The sequence below is a fragment of the Larus michahellis genome, chromosome 1, assembly GCF_964199755.1.
Source record: "Larus michahellis chromosome 1, bLarMic1.1, whole genome shotgun sequence".
In the NCBI taxonomy this organism is placed as follows: domain Eukaryota; kingdom Metazoa; phylum Chordata; class Aves; order Charadriiformes; family Laridae; genus Larus; species Larus michahellis.
This window is the reverse complement of record NC_133896.1, coordinates 163,714,896-163,740,521: the sequence shown is the minus strand read 5'-3', so window position 1 is coordinate 163,740,521 and position 25,626 is coordinate 163,714,896. Positions and strand designations below refer to the sequence as shown.

The window sequence follows — 25,626 nt, the reverse complement described above, 5'->3', positions numbered from 1 at the left end:
CCAAAGCTCTTGTGTTGACTGTGTCTGTTGACTGTATACTGAAAGATGTGAATGGGCAACAGGAAGCTTCTCTGTATCAGCAACAAAAGAAAGGAAAAGGAAAATGCCAGCTCATTAGGCAAGGTACCTAATAATGGCAAAGGGTATGGAAAAGTCTGAGAAACTCAGTGCCTAATTTGCTTTGGCTTTTACTGGGAAAGTCCACTCCTAGGCCTTCTAGGTGCCTGAGTACCAGACAAAGCGTAGTCCTGTTCACAGTAGGGAAAGATCAGGTGGGTGTTAGGTAAGTGAATTGGACACAGAAAAGCTCGTGGGATGGATGGGATGTGTTTGAGGGAATGAGCTGATTTCATTGTGAGACTGTTCACTCTCATTGCTGAAATGTCAAGTATTGTGGGATGTTCCTGGTGACTGGGAGGAGGTAACTGTTTCTTTGATCCAGAGGACTACAGGGAAGTAACTGGAAAAAACGTGGTGTGAATTCTTTTGGAAGCCATGTGTTACATGAAGTAGAGAATATGACTGAGAGCAGTCAATATGAGTTTATTGTGGCAAATCGTGCCTGGGTAACCCGGTAGCCATTTTTGATATGACCAGGTCCATGGATGAAAAAGAGCAGTGGATGTCAATTACCTTGGCTGTACCATGGCTCTCACTGGTGTCCCGTAGTATCTCAATAGCTGAATTTGTGAGGCAGTCAACCTAGCTGAACTACGAAGTGACTGAAAAATTGAATAAGATCTTTAGAGGTCCCATCCAACCTCACTATTGCTTCTATTTAAAAAAACCCTACAAGGTGAGGGGAGAACTCATTTTATGCAAGTAAAAGCAAAACACAGACTAAGTTAATTTGTATGATGATGTCAAATGGGCAAATACATGATTAGTCCATAGTCTTTGGCTGTGCAATGTGAAAGAAGCTCTCTTTCATCACTTATGGCATCATATTTGATGAGAAAAGGAATGCCTCTTCACAGATAACCCGAATGCTTATTATGGAAATATGACCTGTTTCTTTACCTGTGGGATTTTTTTTAAACTGTCTGCCACCTATGGATGAACTATCAGGTTCAGATTTGGGGAAGCTTTTTTTTCAGTAAAGATTTCCCTTGGCATATACAATTATCAAAATACTGATGTGATTCTGAAAAGGTTAAAAAAAGTAATAATGAGTGTACATATAAGTCTCCAGTTGTCTCTCAATTTTTATTAAAAATGAGTGTAAAATTTGAAATATGATGTCTGGAAAGTTAAATAATAGCTCATGCTTATGACAAACTTTCCTACATAACTTTGTTGATCTTGTATGTAACGGTTTTCAATTTTGCATATGGTGCTCTAGCTGTTTGAAAGCTCTTCAGTTCAACTTCTGAATGATGGTTTTGTTCCAACATGCACAGCTGTTGCTCTTAACTGGCTCTTCTGGATGCCACTACTGGTTGAGTATTGGAACTGTCAGTTTCCTAGAAATGCTCCTGAACCCAGGAAAAACTTAACTTGCTGAACTGACTTTTGTTTAGCTAGTTTCTGCTTAATAAGTGAAGGATTTTGTCATGGAGAAGAACTAACAGAACAAGTGTATTGTGGCTGCTGGGGGCTGCATCTCCCTGCCGTTTCAGGTTAAACTTTTTTTCCTGAACATAAGAGGTAGTTGTGTTACCTGGCTAATGGTCTGTGGAGATGAGAAGCTGGTACTTTGAATGTGTTGGAGACTAACGGGAACGCAGTCCTTCAGCTTTAAAAAAAAAAAAGGAAAAAAAAGGCTGTAGTAACAGGTTTTAAGTACTGTGGTGTTCCATTATAGCCCTGGCAGGTGGTCTGCCTGGTGCAGTGAAGCTTTGGTGCTGGAAGCCTGTCTGGCTTGGTCTGCCTGGGTCTCTTCCTCACATAGGTGGTGAGAAAGGCTCCAAAATGAATTTCAAGGTGGCTGACTCTAGTACTGTTTGCCTCTGTTTTTAGTGGCTGAAAACCTTGTGTACATGGGAGGGAAGGGACAGAGGTTGTGGAGTTGCCTTTGGGCACCATTGCCAGATATGGCCAGATCTCGGTGTCGTAGTCATCTAGGTTGGAAGAGACCTTTGAGATCATTGAGTCCAACCATTAACCTAACAAGTGCCAACTTTCCTTTTTGTAAAGGAGAATGAAATGCAGAATGGCTGGGCTTTTGGGCAGTCTCCCTGCCTGCCACAGTGACCTGCTGCTGGGGCTTGAGAAACCTTCAGAAACAAAGGTGTTGCTTTGTTTCTTCTCTTATGCTTTCAGCAAGGTACTGCTTTCCTTGCTTATAACTTTAAGATTGGTTGAAACTTTGAACTATTTATGTATTTGCTTGTGGTGTTCACCTGGTTAAGGATAGTAAAACTTTGAGAACTCTGGAAACCACTGTAACATTTCTTGTACTTTTGGTTTGAGTAGTCATTTTTTGTGCTGTGCTGTATGTAGTACTCAGTTCAATGTTGGTGATTCTCTATTCAGTAATTAAGTGCTGAATTCAAAGCTTTGATTTTACAAGACCATAGTATTAATATGGATTTTGCTACTGTATTTTTTGTCATTTTAATGATAAAGATCTTGTATATCTCTTAGATCAATGTTAGCTTTTCTTTTGATAAAACAAGAATATGTAAAGGATCTCTAGCTCCCTCAAATATGTCACTGTTCTCTGTAAATACAAATTTATGACTATAATTTGGGGGAGATTTTAGTTGTATAAATGACTTATTTTTTTAGGTAATAACATAAATTTTAATGATGAATCTGATTTTACTTATGATACAGTTACATAGAAATGTAACTTGTATTTAATTTTTAGTTGCTGAATGTTTTGAAGGGTTTTTAGAATTAGTTTATTCAATGGGTTAAATTGAGCCTGAAGTTTTGTTGTGTACTTCTTGTTCTGTATCTGTGGAGCTCAAGATTGACAGAAGCTTGTAGATTGTGAGCTCTGCAGTAGTAATACTTGTTGACAGCAGTTTCCTATTTCTTTTTTCCTTTTTTCCTTCAGAGGAAATACTGTAATTCTGCTGCAAGTTAACTTAAATAACTTAAAAGAAAAATGTAGTTTTTATGTCTTAATGTCCAGCTCAGTATTTGCCTAATAGTAAAGTTTGTGTCTGTGCCAGTTTTTTGCTCTGTCGGCAGAGAATTTTCTTTTACAACTTAGCTAACAAAAATAAGCATGTGTGTTTTTTCTTTGTGAATTAGCTCTGAAAGCTAATTTTTTAAATTAGGCTAATGAGATTCAAGAAGTCACACTGCTGTGTTAAAAGCAATTGTCAGAGCACTAACATAAAGAAATTTCAACAAAGTTTTTGATTTTAAGATATGCCTTTTTAAGAAAGTCTTCAACTGCTAGAATGTCATATTTCCATCAGCTGAACTAAAGCATACAATCAGTATTACAATTTTCTGCCTTCAGATTTCTGGGAGTAAAGCTAACATTAACAATTCATTTTGTAGGCAGGCATGCATGCCTTGGTATTCTCTGCACCAATATTCTTTCTGCGGAAGAAATTTGAATTGTGCGACTTCAAGCAGTTAAGCCAACAGTGGCCTTTCTCAAGGTGCAAATAATCAATCATATTCTCTTTAAGAAATTAGAGGTGCAGTAAGTTTGGTATGAAGGCAGCTGTTTGTTTTTAAGTTAAAATGGAAACTAACACGCTTCTATGTGAAGTTCATTGTTGAAGAACACTTCTAAAATATTGTAGCTTTGAAGCTTGTTTGGAGTGGTATTTGCTGGTCTGTGCTTGCTTAAGTGCTACACTTCTGTAAACTAAACTGGCAATTTTAGTTATTTGTTTCCTTCTAGCAGTCTTTCTCTTAATCTAGGAAGGAAAGCACTGTGGAAAAAAGTTCTCTGGTCTTGCTCATAATTTTGCAGTGCTTGAAGCGTAGAGATAATGTTTTATTTACAGACTTCTTGGTTCTTGAGGTGAAAAATGCTTCAAGTTCTGTTGCGCAAGTAAGTGGTGTTCTGGGCCAGATCTATTGTACTTGGCATCCTAGGTAAGGTTGGTAAGGTGACAGGAAGCTTGTGAAGAGCGCTTGGCTTTTGAACTTCATTAGTGATCCACAGTTGCTCTGAAAGGTAGACTTTGAATAGTGCATGTGTCAGGTATGTAGTGCAGTCACACCTAAATGATTTCATTCAGGGGTTTTAGGGAGCTTTGCATTTCTGTTGTATTTGCATTTATGTATATTTTTAGAACATGTCCTCTGAGTTTCTCCTTGAAAAATGTTATGGTAACATCTGAACAGGAGCCTGTAAGCTGCTGCCTGTCCTGTGTAGCCCCACAGGAGGGTACTTTGAAATGGGATAAGGGTTTCATTGTGAGCCTGCGATCATATTTCAAACAGTCTGGGGCAACAGAGGTGCAAGAAAGTGAGGGTTCCTGCCAAGTTCATGCTTGGTCATGTGGGTAGGCAGTTGCTGGATGCTGGACCGGCATGCCTGTAGCAGCAACATCCGTACTTGCAAGAGAACTCTGCTCTCACTTGCATTGAGTCTTTAAGTCTCTTTGGCCAGAAAAATACAGTGGTAGAGTGTGCATCTTTGTACTTTCTTTATTCTTTTGTTGTCTGCTCTCTTCTGTTTGTTTGCTTCTATAGTGTGTTCTACTCAATTTTTGGTCCTTAGTTTTGACTGTTTTTTCTCTCTCTGGCAGTAAGTAGCATAACCATACATGGTTGTGGTATTTCCTCTTGCTTCCCTGCCCCCATATTCTTTCAAGTCTTGTTTTCCTCTTTTTCTCCCTCATCTGTTCCATCAGTGACCGTATTGCTCGATGTATGGTGCGTCATTCTGCAAGCTTACTGATGGTGAATGGTCTACTTTGGGCAAGAAGATGGAGAGTGTTACAATACCATCTCCTAGGTTTGTGTGTTCTTTCCTTCCCATTCTCTAGCATAAAGGAGAACTCCTGGATTCTCCACTAAGCAGCGAGTCCTGGGCATTTATCTATTGGAAGTTGCTTTACTTATGTGTCTAAATGGACTGAAAGAGCTGTAAGGATGATGATGCTAATTTAGAAGTAGGGAAAGAGGTAATCTTCTCTGAGAAAGAAGCTTTTACCAAGTTTTTATTTTGCTGCTTGACTGGTGGTGTGGTGTTTTTTGTTTTTTGTAATTTTCGGATTGGCTATTTATCGAAGCGGGAATGTTGCTTTTATGAATATCTGCATTCTGTCATGGAATAAGCAAACTTTGCCTATGACAATGAGTTTCAAAGCTAGCATTACTTCTTTCAGAACTCTGAATGCATTTATACTGTTTCAGCAGGAAGGATGCATAAATTGTGAAACTGAACTTTGAAACTTTAGACGGGTTTATTAATTTTCTTCTTAAATTAATAAAATGTACCCGTCCTTCTCCTCCCCTCCAAAGAACCAAGGTATTTTTTTCTCACTTGAATTCTCTAGACTAATTGCCTTGCTTTCAGCATGTCCTTTTCTGCCAGTGGTAAAATATAGGAATATTTGACATTTACCATGTTAAAACAAAAAGCCAACAAAATTCGTGAAAATCTCCGAGAGCTGCATCTTACCCAGGTGGCCTGCTGTTTGAAATATGACTCCTGGTGTGTATTGTACTCTTAGCCCTAGGATTCGGTAATGAGATTGAGTGGTATCTTGCGTGAGCACTTCTGGATGATTGACAGTGAGGTGATGTGAATCATCATTTATCAGGATATTATCATGCCTACCCTTGATAATTTCTCCCTGCTGTCTGGGGAGGTGGTGAAGACAGATAGGACTTTGTGATGTCAAAGTAATTAGTGTGTGTTGGTTTCCAGCTGAACAAACTGGAAGCTAATGATCAGGTAAATGAAGATGAAGTGCATTAGTGTAAGGATGAAGGTGCAAGGACCTTGGGGAAGAGCTTATCAAAATTTCATGGGGGTTATTTGAATATCTTACAATTTGTGCGGTTGCAAGCAATATTTAAAACTACCAAAGGATAGTTCTGCAACAGTCTATTTACATGTCCTTTGTTGATATCTTGTCTAGCGAGAGGGTCAGCACTAGGGTTAAGGACATCGGTCTCTCTGTTCTAAGGACTAGGAACTCCTTATGATTTTAATAAAATCTGAGTAATGAATTTCCAACTAATGGCAGCAATTTCAAGTTAAATGATGTTAAGGAATCCCAGTGTACTCTGAAAAGGTTGGGTTTTTCAATGACTCTTCCCATTTTGAAGGGAGGAAATTACCATAAATTGATTGCTATGTATTTGATCTGTGACTAGGGCTTCTTTATATAATTAAAATATTTTAATGTTCCTTGGTACATATGTAAATACTTCAAAATATGTGGACTTTGCAATATGATCTGTGATGCTGCATCAGGTTTTTAACAAGCACAGTAGTTTCTTGGTGCAAGTTTTGAAAATAGCATGCATGGTTTATTAAGCAAATATTCTTATAACCTGGAAAAAAAACCCCTTTTGTTAGGTGTATACAGCTATGCCAATGTTTCAAATGATGTTTACTGCACAAGACCAGCTGAGTGTAATTGCTATACCAACAGCTAGTGATCGGAGGGTTTCTGTAGTTAATTTTATTACATGTGATTAGATATTGCTAATTGTAATTAACTGATTGAAAAGCTATCTGTTTTACATGCTTGCTTTTCAGTTATTAAAATGGTAATTTACTCATTGTCATTTATCAGTAAACTTTGTATTAATATGCCAGTCTCCCACATACCTCCAAGAATAACATACCTGTGACAGCAAAGTTTTATAATTAAAGCCTTGTGGCAAAGCTATTCTTTCAGCTAATTTTTATGTAGACAGCTTTCTTTTCTTTATTTCAGTTACTTCTTTGGTGAAAGTGAGTGGGCTAGAATCCCTGGCAGGAATTTGTCCGTATTAATATGGCTCATCAGAGACATTATATTTAATTGGAGAGCCTGCGGTATAGTCGCAGGAGGCCGAAGGGAATTATTTAGCATTAGCAATGGCTCGTCTGGGAGTTGTGCACTAATCAAGGAGCTTGTGTGTTAACTGTAGGGATGATGGGAGTTATGACGATTATGACATGTGAGCACATGTCTGTATGAGAACTGGACAGGCAATGAGTTAATCAAGAAATATATTAAATGGCTCCCATGCTGCTTCATTATTACTCTGTAGAGTGTCTGTCAGATTGTGTACTTTAACAAAAAATAAAATGAGATCCAACAAATAGATGTTTTTGCAGGTAAAGTTAATACCAGCTTTTTAACAAAGACCCTCTTTTCCATTCTATTTTTGAAGTGAATATGTGCTTTCAAGTGCTGTGTTGACAAAGAATAAGTGAATGCTTAGTCTGAAAAATGCATTTAAACATGTGCCTCTCCAATCTGCACTTTTTCTATTTTGTCAAATGTCTGCTTTCAGTGAATATTGATTATTTCCTGCTTTCAACTAGAAGTTGATCTTTAAACTTTTACATAATTAATAACTTGCTAAAATATTAAAAATAAATTTTATGTTAGCAAATTAGCTTCAAGGAAATAAAAATTGTAATCTTTTCCATCATCAGGATACTTCAAACCTTGCAAAGAAAAAAACCAAACCCAACACCCCTTAACTGTAGTGCATGGACCATTTATCTGCCAGATAGACACATTCTGTGCCCAGCATGGTTAGAGGCATCCATTTCATATCCATCATGAAATTATCAGTTATGCTGGCAAAATCCGTGTTTAGAGGTAATAGGACTAATAAACTGAGCTCACTTAAAATAGGTTGCGTAAACCCATAAACCAGCTGAATTATATCTGTAGGCAAACTTATCCCAGAGCTACTGGACAGGTGAGCGTGTGCACTTTTCCTGCTATTGTAAGCACTACCAAATTTAATACAACTTTCTACCAAACTGTGACCTTCATGTATTAACTTAATTAAAGCAGTATCATGGTTAGTACCCAAAGTGTTAACCTGTAGGAGGTTGTTATTGAAATCCATTATCTGTGGAGTCAGTATTAGTGGTCAGCAGCAGCAGAAGTAAAACTGCAAGTAAGACCCTCCCTTGGGTGCTGTGAGCTCAGCAGGTTAAACTGTCAAAGCTTCTTAAAGGATGGATAGTTAAACCCCCTGGAGTTATAGGTAAACCAATCATTTGCTGTCAGCAGGAAATATGACTTTATTTAGCAGGTTGGAGGGGGGAAAAATACCCAAACCTAAATGCTAACAGGAAAGAGGATTTAGAAGGAACTGTTGTGTGAGCGTGTGTGTTGCTGTGCTATGCAGATTCCCTGCAATTTGGAAAGATTTTCTTAATTCTAGGCTTTGTTTAAACAAGAATCTATTTATATAAAAGTTTACTCAAATATCTTATAAACCTGTACATGAGGTTAAGCTAATCTATTAGACTTGTGAATATTATCTATATATTAGGTGAAGAATGCGAAAGTTTGTACCTTTCTTAAAAATGGGAACGGTTGTCACCTTACAGAAATAGGTTGTTTCTTTCCTTTAGTGTTTTGCAGGTGTTGCCTATCTAGAATGTAGTTATCTTTTTATTACACTAAATATCTTTAACATTGATCAAGTGCATTATATTTATTAGCATTTATAGGCCATCAATGTTAATGATACTGTAATTGATAGTGATACTTCCCATATTTTCTAGTTTTTACTTCAGTCTTCAAAGGTGAAGATCAGGAGAGCTTTACTTTGTATTTTTTGAATTCTTGCCTTCAAAAAAAAAAAAAGAAAATCCTGGAAGTGATAGCTTGTTATAGAAGGGTATAAAGTAGATGTGGGATAAGGCCTGACATTTTTTTGCTTTATTTTTTTTTTTTAATTGAAACAGAAATTGTGCTTAAGTCTTTGGTGGGTGGAACTTCATAGTGGTCTGTGAAGGATGCTCTTTTATACAGCAAGACCTGTTTCCTCAATAAAGTGCACTGTTTTTAAAGTAAATCTGCTTGATGTGCTGAAACAATATTGCCATAAGATTAATGGGATAGAGACTACAATTCTGCTTGTTGTCCTTGAATTAACTTCAGATGGGAAGTGTATATCATAGGAAATCAGCTGGGAGGTGGAAATGTTGTCAGGGAAAATACTCAATAACCTAAAAAGCAAATTAAGGATTTTCCCGCTAAACCAAAATCTTTACAATTTGAGATGTAACTGTGGCAGAATTATGTGAGGGATAGGAAATACTTTTGTCTGTAAGGAAAAAAAAACAAAACAAACAAACAATCTTGTTGAAAATATTTTTTGTCAGATGATCTGGAAAAGGTTGGGACCACACAAATTCAGGCATAAGCATGCAGTGGATGAATTGTCCAGTGCTGGTATTTGCTGTATGAAAATCTTATTTAGGCAGTACAGGTTTACTTGTCTATTCCTGCCCATTTGTTAGACTGTGCACAGTCCTTATAGATTTGGTGAGCCAGCTGGTTGTCTATACAACTATTTTGAAGTGTATGAATGTACTGTGTAACAGAACATATGCACTTCTTCACTTAATGGGTATGGGTAATATGTTCAGCATCGTAGAATATGAATGTACAAATTCTGTTAAGGATGGAATGGAGGTTAGTACAGTGATCTAATGAACAATGTTAAATAAAGCTTAAAAAGCACTACACCATAAGATGAAACTGAGAAATAAATACTTTTCTGTCGTCTTTCTCTTGTGCCAGAAAATTTAAGATTTTCCATGCAACAAAAATAGTCTTGAGCCACAGTGTAACTCTGGAACTCTTCATCCTGTAACTTAGTTCTGCTGATCTGTTTTTTGTCTTTTTTTTCTTTGGAGGTCTTTGGCCCTGGCTGTTATCTAGTTTGATTCTCCTTTATGGAAAAAAAACTTTCCCATGTAATTCTTGATGTACTTGACTTTGGGGTATTCTGTGATCACTGTTATCTAGTACTGTGCAAGATCTGCTTAAACTTTATTTGAATACAGGATTGCAAATACTGACAGGATCTGTCATAGACCCTTTTTAAAATGTAAGTTAGGGCTAGCAGTTTGTGGTGTGTTGACTGCGCTTTATAACAAATGCTGCTCTGTACTTTCTTACTACACTTGTAACAGGACCAAGTGGCTGTCAAACATGGCATGGAAGTGATTACACTTCTGGCATGGGCAGGGATGATTTCTTGTTAAAAATCGTATTTTTTAAAAAAGGTAAATCTATTCTGAAAAGTTACTTAACAAGTCGATTTCATGGGATTTTTGACTTACTGTGTTTTGTGAGTTCCAACAGCAAGCATGCTTTATGCTTTTTGTCTGTTACACAATTTTTATAGTCTTTATCTTGACATCTGCCTCTTGGAACCTCAAAGCTGACTTTGTCTTTCAAAAGAAGACTTTTGAGGGTAGAAAACTTAGGATGGGTTTTATATAGAGGACTATCTTCTTCAAAGTTGGCCTATAATATAACGAATAATTTTTATACACTGTCAGAAGACTAATGTTCTTGTAGAACTAACAAAGCATGATTTTCAAGAAATCTGAATATTCACATTAGTGGACTTTTGAAGGGAAAATGCTCTACTTTTGTGTGTTACGTAATAAAGTGCATATTTAATAAGGCATTTTTAAGTATTGAAGATTCTGTTCCTCTTAAAACATAGCCTTTGCTGGGCATGATGGATAATTTTGAGGTTTCATGACTGAATTTTTGTGGTTCATTATAGGTACTGTTTTAGTATTTAACCTTAGTGGAGAAACCCTACTCACTAGGTACCTAAAAGTGGTTAAGTGGTATATGTATGTGCATATATATACATGTATATACATATATATTTTCTATGATACATACATATTGCAAAGATATAAGGAAAACTTTGTGTTTCAGAAAACCGGCACTGAAAGCTTCTTGTCCTTAAGGTATTCTGCATTCCCCCACAACCTGTTATTTTGGGAATTTCCTTTTATGAAATATTTGACACTTCTAGATCTTGTTTCATATTATGTCTACATTTCTTTAAGTCCAAAATATTTCAGAAAGGACCGTTTGTGCTCTTTTCTCCCCTCTCATTCATTCACTGTATTGGATCCGATGATGGTGTGGCTTGGGAGATAGTTTAACTTGCTGATCTGACAGAAGGTTAATTTCCCCTCCCCTTAGATTACTTTCCACTGGGTATGTTCAGTTTATTGATCTGTCTCAGCAGTGTTATAATGGCTAGAGCTGAATGTGGAGGAGAGTTAGGGGCGGGATCATCCTTTGAGTGGCAACTTGTATTTGCATGAAGTGATGCATATTGTGAAATTTCATTCATGTCTCAACATATGGTTCATTTTGGGCCAGAAGCTAGTTCACATTGAGAAGAACTTAATTTACTGTAGGGTCTGTGTCCTGCATTTCTGATTATTTTTTTTTTTAATGTTAGTGCTCCAGCTACTGCTGCAGAATATGTTGCCATACTTCCCCTCTCACCTTTCTTTTAAATACATATCGTGTAGATGAAATGCCAGGTAGCTGTGAATTTACCTCGCTGTTGCTTTGGGTTGTTCTCTCAACCCTGGTACTGGTTGCAGGGATCCCTGACTTTATCACTGTCTTTGGATGCTGGAAGCAATTTCTGCAGTCCATCCATTTGTAGGCAGGCAGATTTGAAGATTATGTGGGAGCCCCATCTCAATGGTTGTGTACTGTGTTCATCCATCTGAAAGAGGAACTTTGAATTAAGCTGAAAATACTAGGTGGGGATATGCTACCAATGCATACTATGTGTTGCTTTGTGGCTGAGTTTAAGCTACTTTTTTTGAATCCCGTATGTCTTCTGGGATATTTAGCTCAATTAAGAGCTAAACTTCTACTATAAGAAGCTCTGTAGTTGTTGGCTGCCCTTGCTACCATGTGATACTATTTTCTAGACCTGCCACATGTCTTACCCATTTAGTAAACAAAACAAAGAAACATGCATCAAATGCATTCCATGGTGAGCTTGTTTTGGGGAGAGGCAGGAAAAAGAAACAGCATGAGAAAGATCTGTCCCATTGCTTTGCTAATGTGCTTAGAAAGCTGAGATTCCATTAGGGAAAGGCTGACACGTGGGTATAGATGTGTTTGAAATGCAGAAGGGCTGCTGAAAACACTGTAGGGCACTACTGTTTTGTTAACATCACAAAAAAAATTAATTCTTTTTTCTAAAACACTTGAAGTTCAGAATCACATACACTGCAAAGATGAAACTCTTAGCATCCACACAGAGCCTAGTGGACTGTTGTAAATACGATGAATTGTTCAACTGTTACAACAGAAGGAGGCTCTTGCTTTGGTAAACAGATTTATTAAGTTTCTTCCCAAGTTGTTAGTGTATGCTCTGAAGTAAAATTCTCCCATTTCTCCTGGAGACTCTCTCTAGATAATGTACTTCAAAGTAAAATAGTCTGCAGAGGTATGAATGCAGTTTCTACCTTGCAGACTGTTTCTTCCCAGCATCTCATAAATCAGCAAAGGTTGTTATGAGTGGCTGTGCTGCCTCTAATCTTCACTTGGGTGAAGAAACTTGGTAGCTGCCCCATGCTATCAAAAGGAGGCACGAGTGCAAGGAGACAAGGGGAATCCTTTTCCCTCAAGATTGTGAGAAGTGTTTTGCTATTGATGCAATGAGTTGGAGTTGAAGAATGGGACACTGGTTTTTTCCCTCCTGATTCCTCTACCTCTTTTAATCCTGCAGTTCATCTGAAGGTAGATTAGTGAACAAGATGACTATTGATCCACCTTTTTCCACTTCTACTTTTTCAGTTATTCTGCCAAAGAAAGATTGATTGTTCCTGGTTGGTGTTGACTAAAACACGTGGAAGGTTGTGATACAAACCAACTGTTTGATACTGCTAAATTTTAAATAGCAAATGAGTTACTCTTATTGGCCCTTAACTGTGACAGACTAGCGCTTTTTTTTTGTGTCTTCTAGAACTTTTTAGCAGGTTTTCTTGTCAAAAAGAAAAGCTGCTTGAACTTGAAAAGAAGTTAAGCAACCTTTTATTTGTACTTTTTAGCTATCTGCAGATAGACTCAGTAGGCTAAAGAAGTCTCATTTTAAGAACAATTGAGTTCTGAATAGAAGGCTGTAGAGGCAAGCTTTGCTAGAAAAGGTCTCAGAGAACATACTATAGAGGCGAACACCATGCCTTCAATTTTCAATTTATGGCCAAAAAAACCCACCACCCTTTTTTTGGTTAGCCCAATTATATGGTCTTCCCAACATTCAGCTTCTCAGCTATAGATAAACTTCAGTTCTGTAGTCTTAAGCTTGTATGAAGCACTAAGTAGTTACTGGTATTTACTTAGTAGTTTCTAGGTAGTTACCGGTATTTCCTACTTTAGAGGGTAAAACATAGTAAGCACTTGCAATAAAATTCTGAGGGAGAAGCCTTCTTTCCCATCAGTATTCTAGAAGGTGCTTCACTAAGAAGTTATCTGCCAATGGATAAGCATATAGGAAAAGGCTTAAGGAGCCAAAGCCATTCTGGAAGACTGTCCTCTAGATTTTTATCTGTAATGTCTTCAGGACTCTGGAGGTGTTTCCTTGCTTGTCCCAGCAAACAGAACTCGGTTTCAGAGTATCACTGCGTGGTCTTACCACCTTAGCGTGGTCTGTTTTTCACAGTACTAGTCATCAGGCCTCTAGATAAAATGGGCAGGGGGTCCTTTCCTGTCGATGAGTTCTCTGTCAAGGAAAATTGTGTGTCTCTTTAGCAGCTAACAAAGTTCCAGAGTGTTTTTTGTGGGAGAGAGAATTTTGAGATTACTTTTTCTTAAGGTTACAAAATAAATTCATGTTTGTAAGTGAGAATGTGAACAGATTAAAACCTTTGTATTGGAAAGTGCATTGTCTTAGTCTTGGTTAGAAATGCAGTCTTCCTTGCCTGGTTGCTGTTTCTTTTCTTTTAAAGACTGTTCAGTTCAACCCAGATTCTTCCATTTTAATTGAAGTCCATGGATTTTTGAGGCCACTAGCTAGTGAGGCTATCGCTGTCTTCAAGTTTCAACTAGTTGGCAAACTGAAGGGCAGGAAGGCCGAGTAGAGGAGGGGGTGCTAATATTTTTTTTTTTTTTTTTTTTCTTGGCTGGTGTCTGCTAACCCAGGATCTAATCCTGCGGATGCTAATGGATGGGCTGTTTGGGAATCATTGTAGGCTTGGAGGGGACTGTAAGTAAATAGCCTTCACCAAACCCGTTTGAAGGCCACTGAAGAGTTGTTTTACCTTAGTCCTCACATAACTATTTCTGTGCCATCAAATTAAAAAAAAAAAAGAGGTAAGTTTTACAATAGACTTGTGGAGAAGTCTACTTATGCTGACTCTGTAGGTTGACTTACTTATTTGCATAATTTTTTATTTAGGTTTTTGAAATGCTGTGTAAAAATAAATGTGGAAAATATGGGATAGTTATGCTATTTGTGGCGCTCATAGTTCTGCTTTTCACGTGGTTTAGCAGTATTTCCATTATTTCATTTTAGGGTTAAATGCTGCAATCATGTGGCAGTATTTCTTTGCAGATAGCACTTTAAAGGCTGTATGAATACCGTATGCTTACTATGTGCACAAATTTATTGTATTATCAGTGGGTGTATTTTAGTGTGAAGCTGCTAAAGGCACTGAGGTCAGATGAAAGATACGTTTTTGGCAAAGCAGTAAATGTGAACCTTTTTTGCATCCATTTGAGTTTTTTTAATTCAGGACTGTTCAATGCCACAAGCTTTTTGTTCTGTTTTGTCTGTCTCTCTTGGCAGTGGTGCTGGCAAGATTTGATGTGGTTGGTTTTTTAGCTACCTTACAAAGGATTTACTCATTAGCCCTATTTTATGGGTTGAGCTAATTGTGATTTGTCTTGCTGAGCGGTATTATGCAGTTTGGGCCAATTAAGTGAATCCACTTACACCAACGGATGTTGTTCCAATGTGTAATATTGATTTGAGCTATAAAAGGAGAATGACTTGTTTGATTAGATTTCTTTGTCTAAACAACACATGAGATCTTATCTCGTGTACCAAACAGAAGTGTTCTCTTCACGGAGGTTTTTAAACTTCTTAGGTTTGATTAACACTGTATATGCAGATGTAAGTCTCCCTGTATATAAATTCTGAAACAGTACAGAAGAACTCAGGGGGGGAAAATGCATCTTCCAACTCAGTGTAACTCTCCCTGCTGCATGAATATTAACTTGTGTTGAGACCTGGGGATACGTAGGGTCACCTACTCTGAAAAACTGGGACACTGGGGAATCCCAGACATTTACCTCCTCAGAGACGGAGAAGTGGGGGGGAGTGAGTGTGTGTATGTGTTAATTAGGCATTTACACTGAAGTAAATGGCATCTGTCACATGATAAACATCAGAAACCGCTGAAGTATATAAAATCATCTGTGGAAACTAGGTGGGTGATATTAAGCACTCTGTTAAGAAACACATGTAGATGTGTTTTCTGTTCCTCCGTTATCTGTCATGACAGTCAGCCTTTACTTTTTTGGAATTAGTAGATGGGAATCACTATCAAACAAATTGGGAAGAAAAGCACTTCTGTTGTGAATCAGATTCATAAGAAGGTAATAAATTCTGGAGTCCCTGAATAATTATAATGGTAGGGATCTGTAAATTATCCTAGTGTCTTTGATTGTCTTATAGATTGCATATGCACTCAAAGTAAGTGTTTTAGTTCTTTGCCTTAAAACAGTTTTTCCTACATTCACGCGTTCTGTTTCTGTACTAAGAAAACTCTTCCGTGTTTAATGTTGAGAGGCATGCCTATGTACATGTGACTTGTTTATAATATAGATTTCAACTAGCAGTCTGCAGCAGCTGAATGACTGTTACCTTGATTCTGCTGTGTTAAACAGAACATCTCTAGGAGTACTGTGTATATTTTGGGTAGTGAGCTATTCATTTTGATCTCTCAAAATGATTATTATTTGAGATACAGGTTTGATTAAGGGGGTAACTCAATAAATTCAGAGTATGGTTGGGCAAGAGAGAATGCTGCTGTCAAATGGGTACATGTGCCACCCTCCAGGGAAAGGAGAGCTAACATAATCTAGGTAATTTGGGCATTTGTTAGCTCTGATTCTGTGCAGCCCTTCTGAATCATGTTATCTCCTGCAAAGTGGATATTGAGTATTTTTTGTGGTGCTTAGATCCAAAATCTTGGGTTATGGACACATTTCTCTTCAAGGATATGATGCCAAGCCCTGGCACCAAACGTGGTTTATAAATCCTCCTGAAAGACTGAAAGATAATGTAGAAAAAGGGTCTCCAAAGCCAATCACTGCTGCTGTTACCACCCTTTATCGCGCTCTCTGCCCTGAGAGCTGCCGCAGCCTGGAGCAGTGCTTGGAACCAGTCCAGGCCGAAAATGGCTGGCTAATCAGCCCTGATGGACTCCTTGCTTTCTGTGCTTATTTGCTGGAAACATGGTGAAGAAACACAAAGCTGTTCCTGCCGAAAGATCTGGCAGGATTTACTGGTTTAGGTGCTTTGCCGTGAAGGTGGCTTCTGGACCTAAACTAGCTTTGGAAACCTGTGGTCACTTCTGTGCAGTTTGCTTCTGAATTAATAAGCTTGTTGGACTAATGAGCCAGTTCTTGTATCCGTATGTGGTCATGAAGAGTTGTGCAATAAAATCATTGTTGTATGTCAGATTGTGTCCAGTTGTCTTTATACCTTAATCCAAAAGCACTTATGCTATTTAAGAGTATTCATTCTAATGTTCTTCTGCTAGGACTCCTTGTTAAATTCAGAGTATAATAATTATTATTATTTGTCATAGGTTTAGAGCTGAGGAGGCTGTGATGAGCTGATTTGAGTGTTTGTTACTGATTTGGGTTTGGATTTCCGAAGGTGTAACAAACTATATGGGATTTGGATAAATAAATTTAGTCTGTAGTTCTTGAATTTCAAGTGGAGGTTCTGCAAAATGATGATTCAGTAGGCTTTGGTGAATGTCTTATTTCTCTTGTTGCTGCAATATAATTAGCTCTTATGAAATATACTAGTTCAAATATACAACTTCTATAGAAATTAAACTACTTTTACACAAATAAAGTGTGTCTTTTCATGATTTCTAGTTGTTTGTAGTCTCTAACATGACAGGTCCTTGTAGCTGCTTGAAATGTATCTTTTGAGGCACAGGTAGCCCAATATGATTAAAATTTGCAGTATCAACCATTTAGCACTTCAAGGTTTGTCTGCTTTTCCAGCCTTTGTTGCTATCCATTCATGCTTGAGCTTGCAGGGGCAATTCTAATATTTATGAAGGAATTGCATTTCTTCAAGAATCTCCTGGGACTTGCTTCTTTGTTTTGTTGATGTTGTTTTTGTAAACTAAAACAGTAAAGGGAGGAAAATACACTTCTGAAGTTTTAGCTGTAGTAAGTTATGGACAAGTTTTGAAGACCTACGATTGTGTGATTTTTAAGTCAAGCACTTCATGCAACCCTTGAATTTAAAAATAAGTCTATTTGAAGCTTGTAGTGCTTGATGAAAGGGATGGATTCTTTGGACCATCTAGAAGTACCTCCTTATAAGTCAGCTTTTGCAGAGGAAAAGGTTTACTGAATTGTGGTGTGAATTATGTGTCACTTTGTAGTGTAGATTCAAATAATGGCTTTTGTTGTAAACTTTGCTAGTAATTACAGTTAGTGTAATTATGTTTCCATATACTAGACTGTAAATTCTGTAGTGTATTTGTGTTATGGCATTTGGAGTATTCTTCATGAACTACAGTGCATTGTGAAAGAAAGTAAATGCTTGGAGAGGGGAATTGTTGTCATGAATTACTAAGAAACATATCTCTATTTCCAGATTATATGTGGACTGGTTTAATGATTTATAAAATAGTAGATATGAGAAAGATCTGTAGATTGAAGAGCTGTCACTGGAATCTAAAAATCTGGAGGTTTTGAACCATTTTTGAGGAATGGAGACTTGTTTTCTTGCACTTGAGAGGTTTCCTTGGTGCTCTGTGACAGTGTATCACGTATCGTGAATGTGATATGGCTACTGTTTTGCTGTTTTGTTATATCCATGTGAGGTATATTAGGCTGTACCCAAGGCTGAACTGGCACTGAGCTAGAGAAGGCATTAACCACTTGCAGTAAGGTAAATAAGGAGAAATGGATTTGCCAGATTACAGGGACATGTGGGAGGGGAAGAGTCAAAATTCCAAAGAGTTGAAGTAACAATGAAACATTTCGGGGGGTGGGGGAAGTTCAGAAGACCCTTTATATCTATAAAGTGAATGGTTTTGCAGTATCTTCTGTGGCTACTTTTGGTACTTGTAAGCCTGTTGGTGTCTTAATGTGAGAAGTGTGTGGGTGTGGGGTTTTTCTCTTGCTACCTACAAATAGCTGACCCTCTTAAGTTAGTCCCTTTCTATAAGGAAGCTTTTGGTTTTGTTAAACATACGTGCTTAACTATGCGTAAACTCAAATAGCTTTGTTCAGGCATGTAAACCAAGTTGGAATTCAAAACAACAACTTTAAGCATATAAATCAATCATGCAAATCAGGGTATCCAAGGGCTATGCTGTTTGTTGTACTTAGTGCTCCAGGAAGGATGACAGACAGGCTAATCTTTATAGTATTTGATCAAAATAGATTACTGACTTAAGTTGTTGAGGTGTACTTACTAAAAAGCATTAGAATCCTGCTGCATTATTGTCTGTGTGAGTGCTTAGGATTTTTCAATTTTGCTTTTTTCTAAAGTGAGGCTAATGCTGTAGTGGTAAGATAAAACCATTGTGATTTTACAGAAGCAATAATTCAAATGTGAAATGCACGGCGATTCCAGGAGGTTATGTGAACTCTCAGATACTCAAGTATACAGCAAGTTTAGAAGCTATTGAAGAGATGCTCCCAGAAAGGAACTTGAAACTAAGTGCCAAGTTAATTTTCCTTCCTGGTGGTAGGATTAACTTCTGCAAAGTTCAGAAAAATGTCAGTAAAAATGAAGAAAAAACTAAAATGCTTAATAAGTGACTCCTGTACTTGTTATACATGCTTCTTATACTTAACTGAGTATTTATTTCTTATTGTATTGTTCAAAATATTGTTTGACTACTGCTTGTCACAGTTTCTGGATGATTTTTTTTTTCTGGCCTTGTTTCGTTTGAATGAGCAAACAGTACATGCAGGCTACAGTACTTCTACCTGTAGTTTTTCATACTTGACAGCCTTCATGCTACTTGCAAATAATTCCTTTCCGCAAAGAACAAAATTTCATGTTCACAAACTAAAAATACTTTTAAGTTTCACATATGTGAATGCTCATATTCTAAAAGAACACCCCTTTTAAACAATGTATTCTCAGTTTCAAATGCTGAAGATGGTATCAAGTATTTAATAAAAGCAACTTTTAAAACTGGTAAGCATTGAAAATGCCAAACTGTCAGTATGAACAAGTCGTAGTGACACATAGCTAGTATAATCTTACATAATTTAAGCAATGACATGCTTTCTTCTCCTTTCTTAGAAAAGGAGAGCAGAGTGAGGAAAAACTGATTGTTTTGTTTCTCGGGTCTGTGTGTATCTTTAAAGTAAAAATATTCTGAACTCTGAAAATATGTTAAAGACCAATCTACTGAAACTTTTGTAACTTTTTCTTCAAGGTAAGTGTGCCTGTGAGTTGTAAGTAGACTTCCAACTTCAAACCTAGCTATCTTATTATTCCTGGTAAAATGTTGGAAATGTTTATCCCTTTGGTATAGTTCAGATTTGACTAAAAAATGTTTGGCAAATGCATATAAATGAGGATACAATGGATTAGAAATCAAACACGTGCCTGCTTAAATAATTCTCAAGATTTTCTGGTTCACGTGTGGTGATATTGAACTCTTTAGTCATAGGCTTTAATTTGTGCATGGTGCTGACCTGATGCTGTGCAGGGACACTCACTGCATCCCTTCATTCAATTCACTCTAATTATCCCCAACTTCCTGGGGAGCCTGCTTAGAACTGGTCATGAATGTTTGTTATTAAGTATTAAGATATTAGGCTACCCTGGTTACATGTAACAAAGTAGTTTTTAGTCTGAATTTACATATAGATGATCAGTATAGGAAGCTGAAATTATATTTGTCATGATTTTATTTAATCAAATTCAAAATAATATATTGGAATAATAAAACATTTTGACAGTGACTTAAGCTCAGAGTTAAATCAAATAAGATTTAATGTTATTGTGTGAGTTCTTGTGTGTCAATGTTGGTAATTTCGGTGTGTGTTTTAGAGTGTTTACGGTATGTAAATTATCTTTGAAACAATCAGATTTGTGTGCATATTTCAGGGTGATAGTAATTATTTTTGCTGGGAGCATCTGTTAATGCAGAATATTGCCTCTTCAGGTTCATGTGAAAATGGCGGACGAAGCTGTCTGTGTTGGCCCAGCTCCCACCAGCAAAAGCTACCTCAACATGGATGCCATCATGGAAGTCATTAAGAAAACCAGGGCCCAAGCTGTGAGTCTGAATGAGTCTATCTGCTGCAGCTGTTTCATATATAGAAAGCAGAAAAGCCAGAGTTTGTATTTTTTTTTTTAAAGGTGTGGGGGGGAAGTGATTGAATATGCTATTCCAGTTAGTTCATGTCACATGAGTTAAATGTGTCCAAAATCGCTACTGGAAATCAAAGGCTTTGTAGCATCTGGCAGCACTGGTCGCTGATCCTGCAGGTGGCTGCTGGATTCAGCTTTCACACCAGGGAGCAGCTTCAGTTCATTTCCAAATTTGCTGGGGGAAAAAAAAAATCCCAATTAGTTTTGAGCACTAACCCTTTATATGCCATAATGGCTTTTTTGAATGTTTTACAAAGTGTGTATAAAAAGGCTTTTGCTTTAACTTCATTTGAATCACTTCCTAAATTATATAAATGTTATTTGCAGGAAGGTAAGGTAAATGGTGTGCCCCATAATTATTTTTGTTTCAGAATGTTTACAAAATGCACTTCAGCTTATATGTGTAAATATGGGCTATTCTGCCTTTCTCCCATCAAATTGGCCAGAGATTCAAAGCTTAACAGGAATCGGTTGGAAAAACTAATGTGTAGTCATGTTTAGATGCCTAATGTTCTTTGTTCTGTCAGGGAAATAAATGTATTACTCAGACCTACTGTACACAGAGCATTTATTAAAATGAAATTTGGTGGGTGTATAGAAGCAACACTATTTACTCAGGAACAGTTTGGATCAGCATTGTAATTTCTTTCAAAGAAGATGTTTTGGTATAATGCTTTCAGGAGCCAAAAACTTTCCTCTAAAGAAAAACCTGTTTCCTTCCCTCTGAGTTTCTGAATATGGAACCCAGTTGTTTAGGCTCTTTAAAAGAGAGGGAATAAAATAGCTTGTACTTTGTCTATCAAAGTATATCGGATCAAGAATCTTATGTGAATGGTGAAAAGTAAAATGAAAACTCTTTCCCACACTCCTCTCAAGTAATTATGCTAGGTGTGTATTGGGGTGTGAATAGCAAACTAGGCATGACTTAGACTAATGAGGCAGTAAACTATGTTCTCCAGCAAGGGTCGCTAGATGTAGGAGGCTTATGACCATGGACTTTAAGACTACTGGTGTGAGCAGTGCTAGAAATATTTTGGAGTGAGCAGTACTTTACAGTGGTTACTGAGAAGAATGTAGGTGAGCATGTATATGGCAGTCTGCAGTGAGATAAATGTGGCAAAATGGAGTTAAAAAGAGAAGGCAAAACACTAAAGGGAGTGTCCATTGCTCTGCTAATAGCACCTTTCTCCCTAATCAAGTGAGAAATGAGTGGTTCAGAAATGGTGGTTCAACCAGTGAGTCTTTACAGCTTGCCTTAGGACAAATAAGTTTGTGTGTTAAGACAGTTTCTTAAGATATTCAACTAATTTAAATGCTTAGTGGTCTACTTCACCTTCCCCAGTTTCTGAAAAGGTGCTAACAAATTTGGTGGCTGGCTTCAGAACTCAATCAGCTTGACTTTATTTTTTTTTTTTTTCAAGGTACACCCAGGATACGGATTTCTTTCAGAAAATAAAGAATTTGCTAGACGTTTGGTAAGTTGGTTCTATTTGCTTGTCTGTGAATGATGCACTAGGTGGCATTCCAAGGTATCTGAGGAATCAAGATACTAATTCAAGGCAGATCTAAAAGATACCTTAAGACAGGGGATGACTTTGTTTTCTGTGCATGTGGATTTCTTGCATTTTGGGGCTGTAATTACAGCCTGTGTTTTCTTTTGGGAAAAGGGGAGGTGCCTGTTTGTAAGAACTCTACCAAGGATGTAAGAACCTTTTGGCATTTTCACTTGAGCCTGGACAGTTTATGAGGCTGCTCTGTAAAACTGGGTCACTGAAATGATCTAGGTTAAAAGTATCTGTTTTTAAGTGATCATTTTGGTGATTCGTAGCACAGCTGGTGAACAGCTGTATCAGCAGCCCTGAGAAGGTGCTGAACTGGGCTTTCAGGATGAGAATAGAAAGCTGTTTAAAAACTAGCTTCTCTGCTGGAGGTCCTGTGTCGTGGAGCTGCATTCTCTGAAAGGACCAAAAAGTCAAGAGGGTGGGTGCTGTTTTCACTTTGTGTCTGAACTTATAAAAATGATTATTCATAACCTCTTTACTTCAGTGGGATTTTTGTATATCACAGGAACTGATATATAGCCTCTTCATGGATTTTATTTTTTTCCAAAAACTTTCACGCAGGTGCTTGTAAATTTGAGCAGTACTAGGAGAAAGTTACATGCACAATGTTTGAGCAAAGTCCTGAGTACGTGCTATATGGATAGTCACTCCAAATTGTATGTTATTGTGTATTGGCTTCACTGAGAATAATAAGCACATATTACATTGAAATTTCCAGTAAAAAGCTGTTGCAGCTAGCAACTTTGTTACAGAGTAAATGAACCATGTAGCTGAAAAAACATCTTGTTTTACAGGCACTAAGGTAAACTTGTTGCTGGTTTTGAGAGGATTTACACCTTTTTGATTCAGGCTAAAAACATAGATGAAGAACGTGATTTTGTAAAATGAGCATGCTCTTGTTCTTATCATTTGTGGAATAGCTCATGTTTCCACACTTCTTCCTTGACTCTGTCCCCTTGGCTTGAGTTCTAATTGTAGTATAGACCTCTGCTATTTAGTTAGGTTTTTGGTGTTAGGGAATACCACATGCTCATCAAGGAGCTTATTTGGAATGAAATCTCAAATTTTTATACTTCTCAGTTGCTGTGCTTTTTGAAAAGCCTGAAATAAAAACCACTGCAAGTTCTGTGTGATGCTGAATGCATCCTGCTGGTTGCCGAGTGGTGGCTGACGTTAAAGTTGAAAGGAGTTCTAAACACTTGGTGTTTGCCAGGATTTACCAAATCTGGGGTAATCTCTTACATGTTACTTTCGTGCCGTTCAGCAGCTTTTTTATTACTGTTCTGCTTCATGTACCAGAGCCTCTTTTTAGAGGGAAGATTCCTGGGTTGATTTATAACAAAATGTATTCTGACTGGATTGGACCAGCAGGGTAACAGGCTTTAGTTGGCAGTTCCTGTTAGTTTAATAATAAAAAATTAATGAAACAGAAGTGCTTCCTCATGCTATTTTGCTGTATATTTTGCTGCCAAAGTTTGAAATTTGATAGTTACTATGCTAGACTGGGTGCATTTCCTAGTAATCTGGTTATTATTTGATGATGTAAATTACAATATTGGTGACGTGACAATCTGGAACACTTTTTTGGCAGGATTAAGCCGAAATGGAGGAAGTACAAACATTCTTGTAGATCTCCTCTCACTTCCCATTTCTTATCTTTTCACTCAAATCCTTGGAACAGTGAATTCCTGAAATAATTTGGTGACTAGAAACATGTTTGCGTTGGTGCTATGGTCTCAAAATAGCTTTTATTTATGTTTCAGAAACCTGATGTGTTCTATTCTCTAAAAAATATCATAAGTTCTGCTTTGCTTTCTGAAATGCACTATTTAAAGTCTCAATTAAGACATATTCATGCTTCCCTTCATGTCAGTGGCTCTAGAATATCAAACCCCTAGTGAGAATTGGTGAAACGATCTGTCTTTTTATCACTGAGGGCTGCCTATATTTTTTCAAGACACCCTGAGTATTATATTTGGGAGGAAAACTTGTCTACTGTTTCTTTTCTTTATTAAAGCCTGTAACAAATCTTACAAAACTGCTGTAAATTTGCCAAAGGTGTGTTCTTGTTCTGTTTTGTTTCTCTGTATCCCTGCCTTTGCACATACACTGTTTTGTTGTTTTGTGCTAAAAGTAGTGATGAAGCTTAGGAAACCTGAGTTTATTTGCTGGTGTGCATCTGTATTTTTTTAAAACAAACTACCTAGATGCGGAAACACGGAAATACACTAAACGTCTTAAATTTGCCAATCTGTCTATAAGGGCAGTAATGAGCTCAAAGCAAAGCTTTGTCTTCCATTAACACATGGAGGGTCAGTTCACATGTAATCCCACTGTGTGTGATTTGAACAAAAGCGTGTCTTTTTGTTCATTATTGCCTAAATGATTCACAGAATAGCACAAAGCTATAGAAGGTCCTTGTGAAGAATCTGATGGATGCTTTAAGGGTATTGAAAACTAGTAGTCTTTATTTTTTTTCTTTAGAAACTGAATATGGTTCTCTTTTAGAATGAGGGAAAGCACAAGTAAATGATCCGTTGTTTCCAAAACAACATTTCCAAAAAGCAATCAGTAGGTGAATATCTGGCGTGCTGTTCATTGTGATCCAATAAAAATGTAGGTGTATTCAGTCCCTCTTCATGTGTATCTATTCTGGTTGCTGTTGATGGCTGACGGAGAAGGGATCCACAGTGCTTATATCAAGTGAGTCTGTGAAAGATTTCCTAAACCCTAAGGTCAGTTTCTCAAAGATTGATATTTTAATATGAAATCTTTTGAAAAACTTTTAAGGTAATGCTGGTAACATTAGTTATGTAGAATAACAAAATGTGTTTGTGCAAATGAGCGTAGTTCCTTAGACTCTTACTTTGCATTCTAATTTTAATTGAGAAATTTGAGCTATCCAACTTGGAAGTCTTGCAGTGATTTATAAAAATGATTTATACATTGAAGTTATAAAATTTGATGCATAACTTCTTACTTGTAGTTTATGCAATTGTATTTGCATGTAAGCAGTTTGCTTCCTTCAAGGAATAATTGCATAATGCTCAGTATTGACATAAATCCAAAGGCACAGTTGAAATCTACTGCAACATAAAAAAAAACACAAAACAAACCTGCTAATATCTTTTGCCAGATGCTATGCAAAGCTGCAAGAACAATTTGTTCCTTCATGTTTTCGAAGAATGTGCTAGTGACCTTTGTATTTAGGTTAGCTTGCTTAATGTTTCCCATTATATAAAATTAATGCAGACCCTTTGTGAGAAGCTCTATCACCTCTATTGTCTGCAGCAGGCCTTTGGAATTGGGCAGAGAGAAAGCCCTGAGACTAACATAAGCCTTTTGGTTGGCCTGTCATTTAAAGATATACTTTTCTGAAATGGCAATTTTACTTTCCTTGCTTGCAAACCTCCAGGGCTGCTGTTGTGGTGGGAGGTGGGAGTGCTGTGTCGGGTCTCTTCACATGTGGGATTGGCCCATGGTCCTGGTGATTCTTTATTTCCTCCCTTCTTTACCTGGGTGAAGAAGGGAATGGGGGAGAAAAGAGTGAGTTACCTTTGAA

At 37.3% G+C, this 25,626-nt stretch overlaps 1 protein-coding gene across 1 annotated transcript in view; it reads left to right on the top strand.

Moving 5' to 3' along the window:
* Positions 1–25,626, top strand: part of PCCA (propionyl-CoA carboxylase subunit alpha) — a 294,366-nt gene that overhangs the window by 24,941 nt on the left and 243,799 nt on the right. The window contains exons 5-6 of the mRNA XM_074562236.1: positions 20,294–20,407; positions 21,924–21,977. Coding sequence (XP_074418337.1) covers positions 20,294–20,407; positions 21,924–21,977 — 168 coding nt within the window. The remainder of the gene's footprint in view (positions 1–20,293; positions 20,408–21,923; positions 21,978–25,626) is intronic.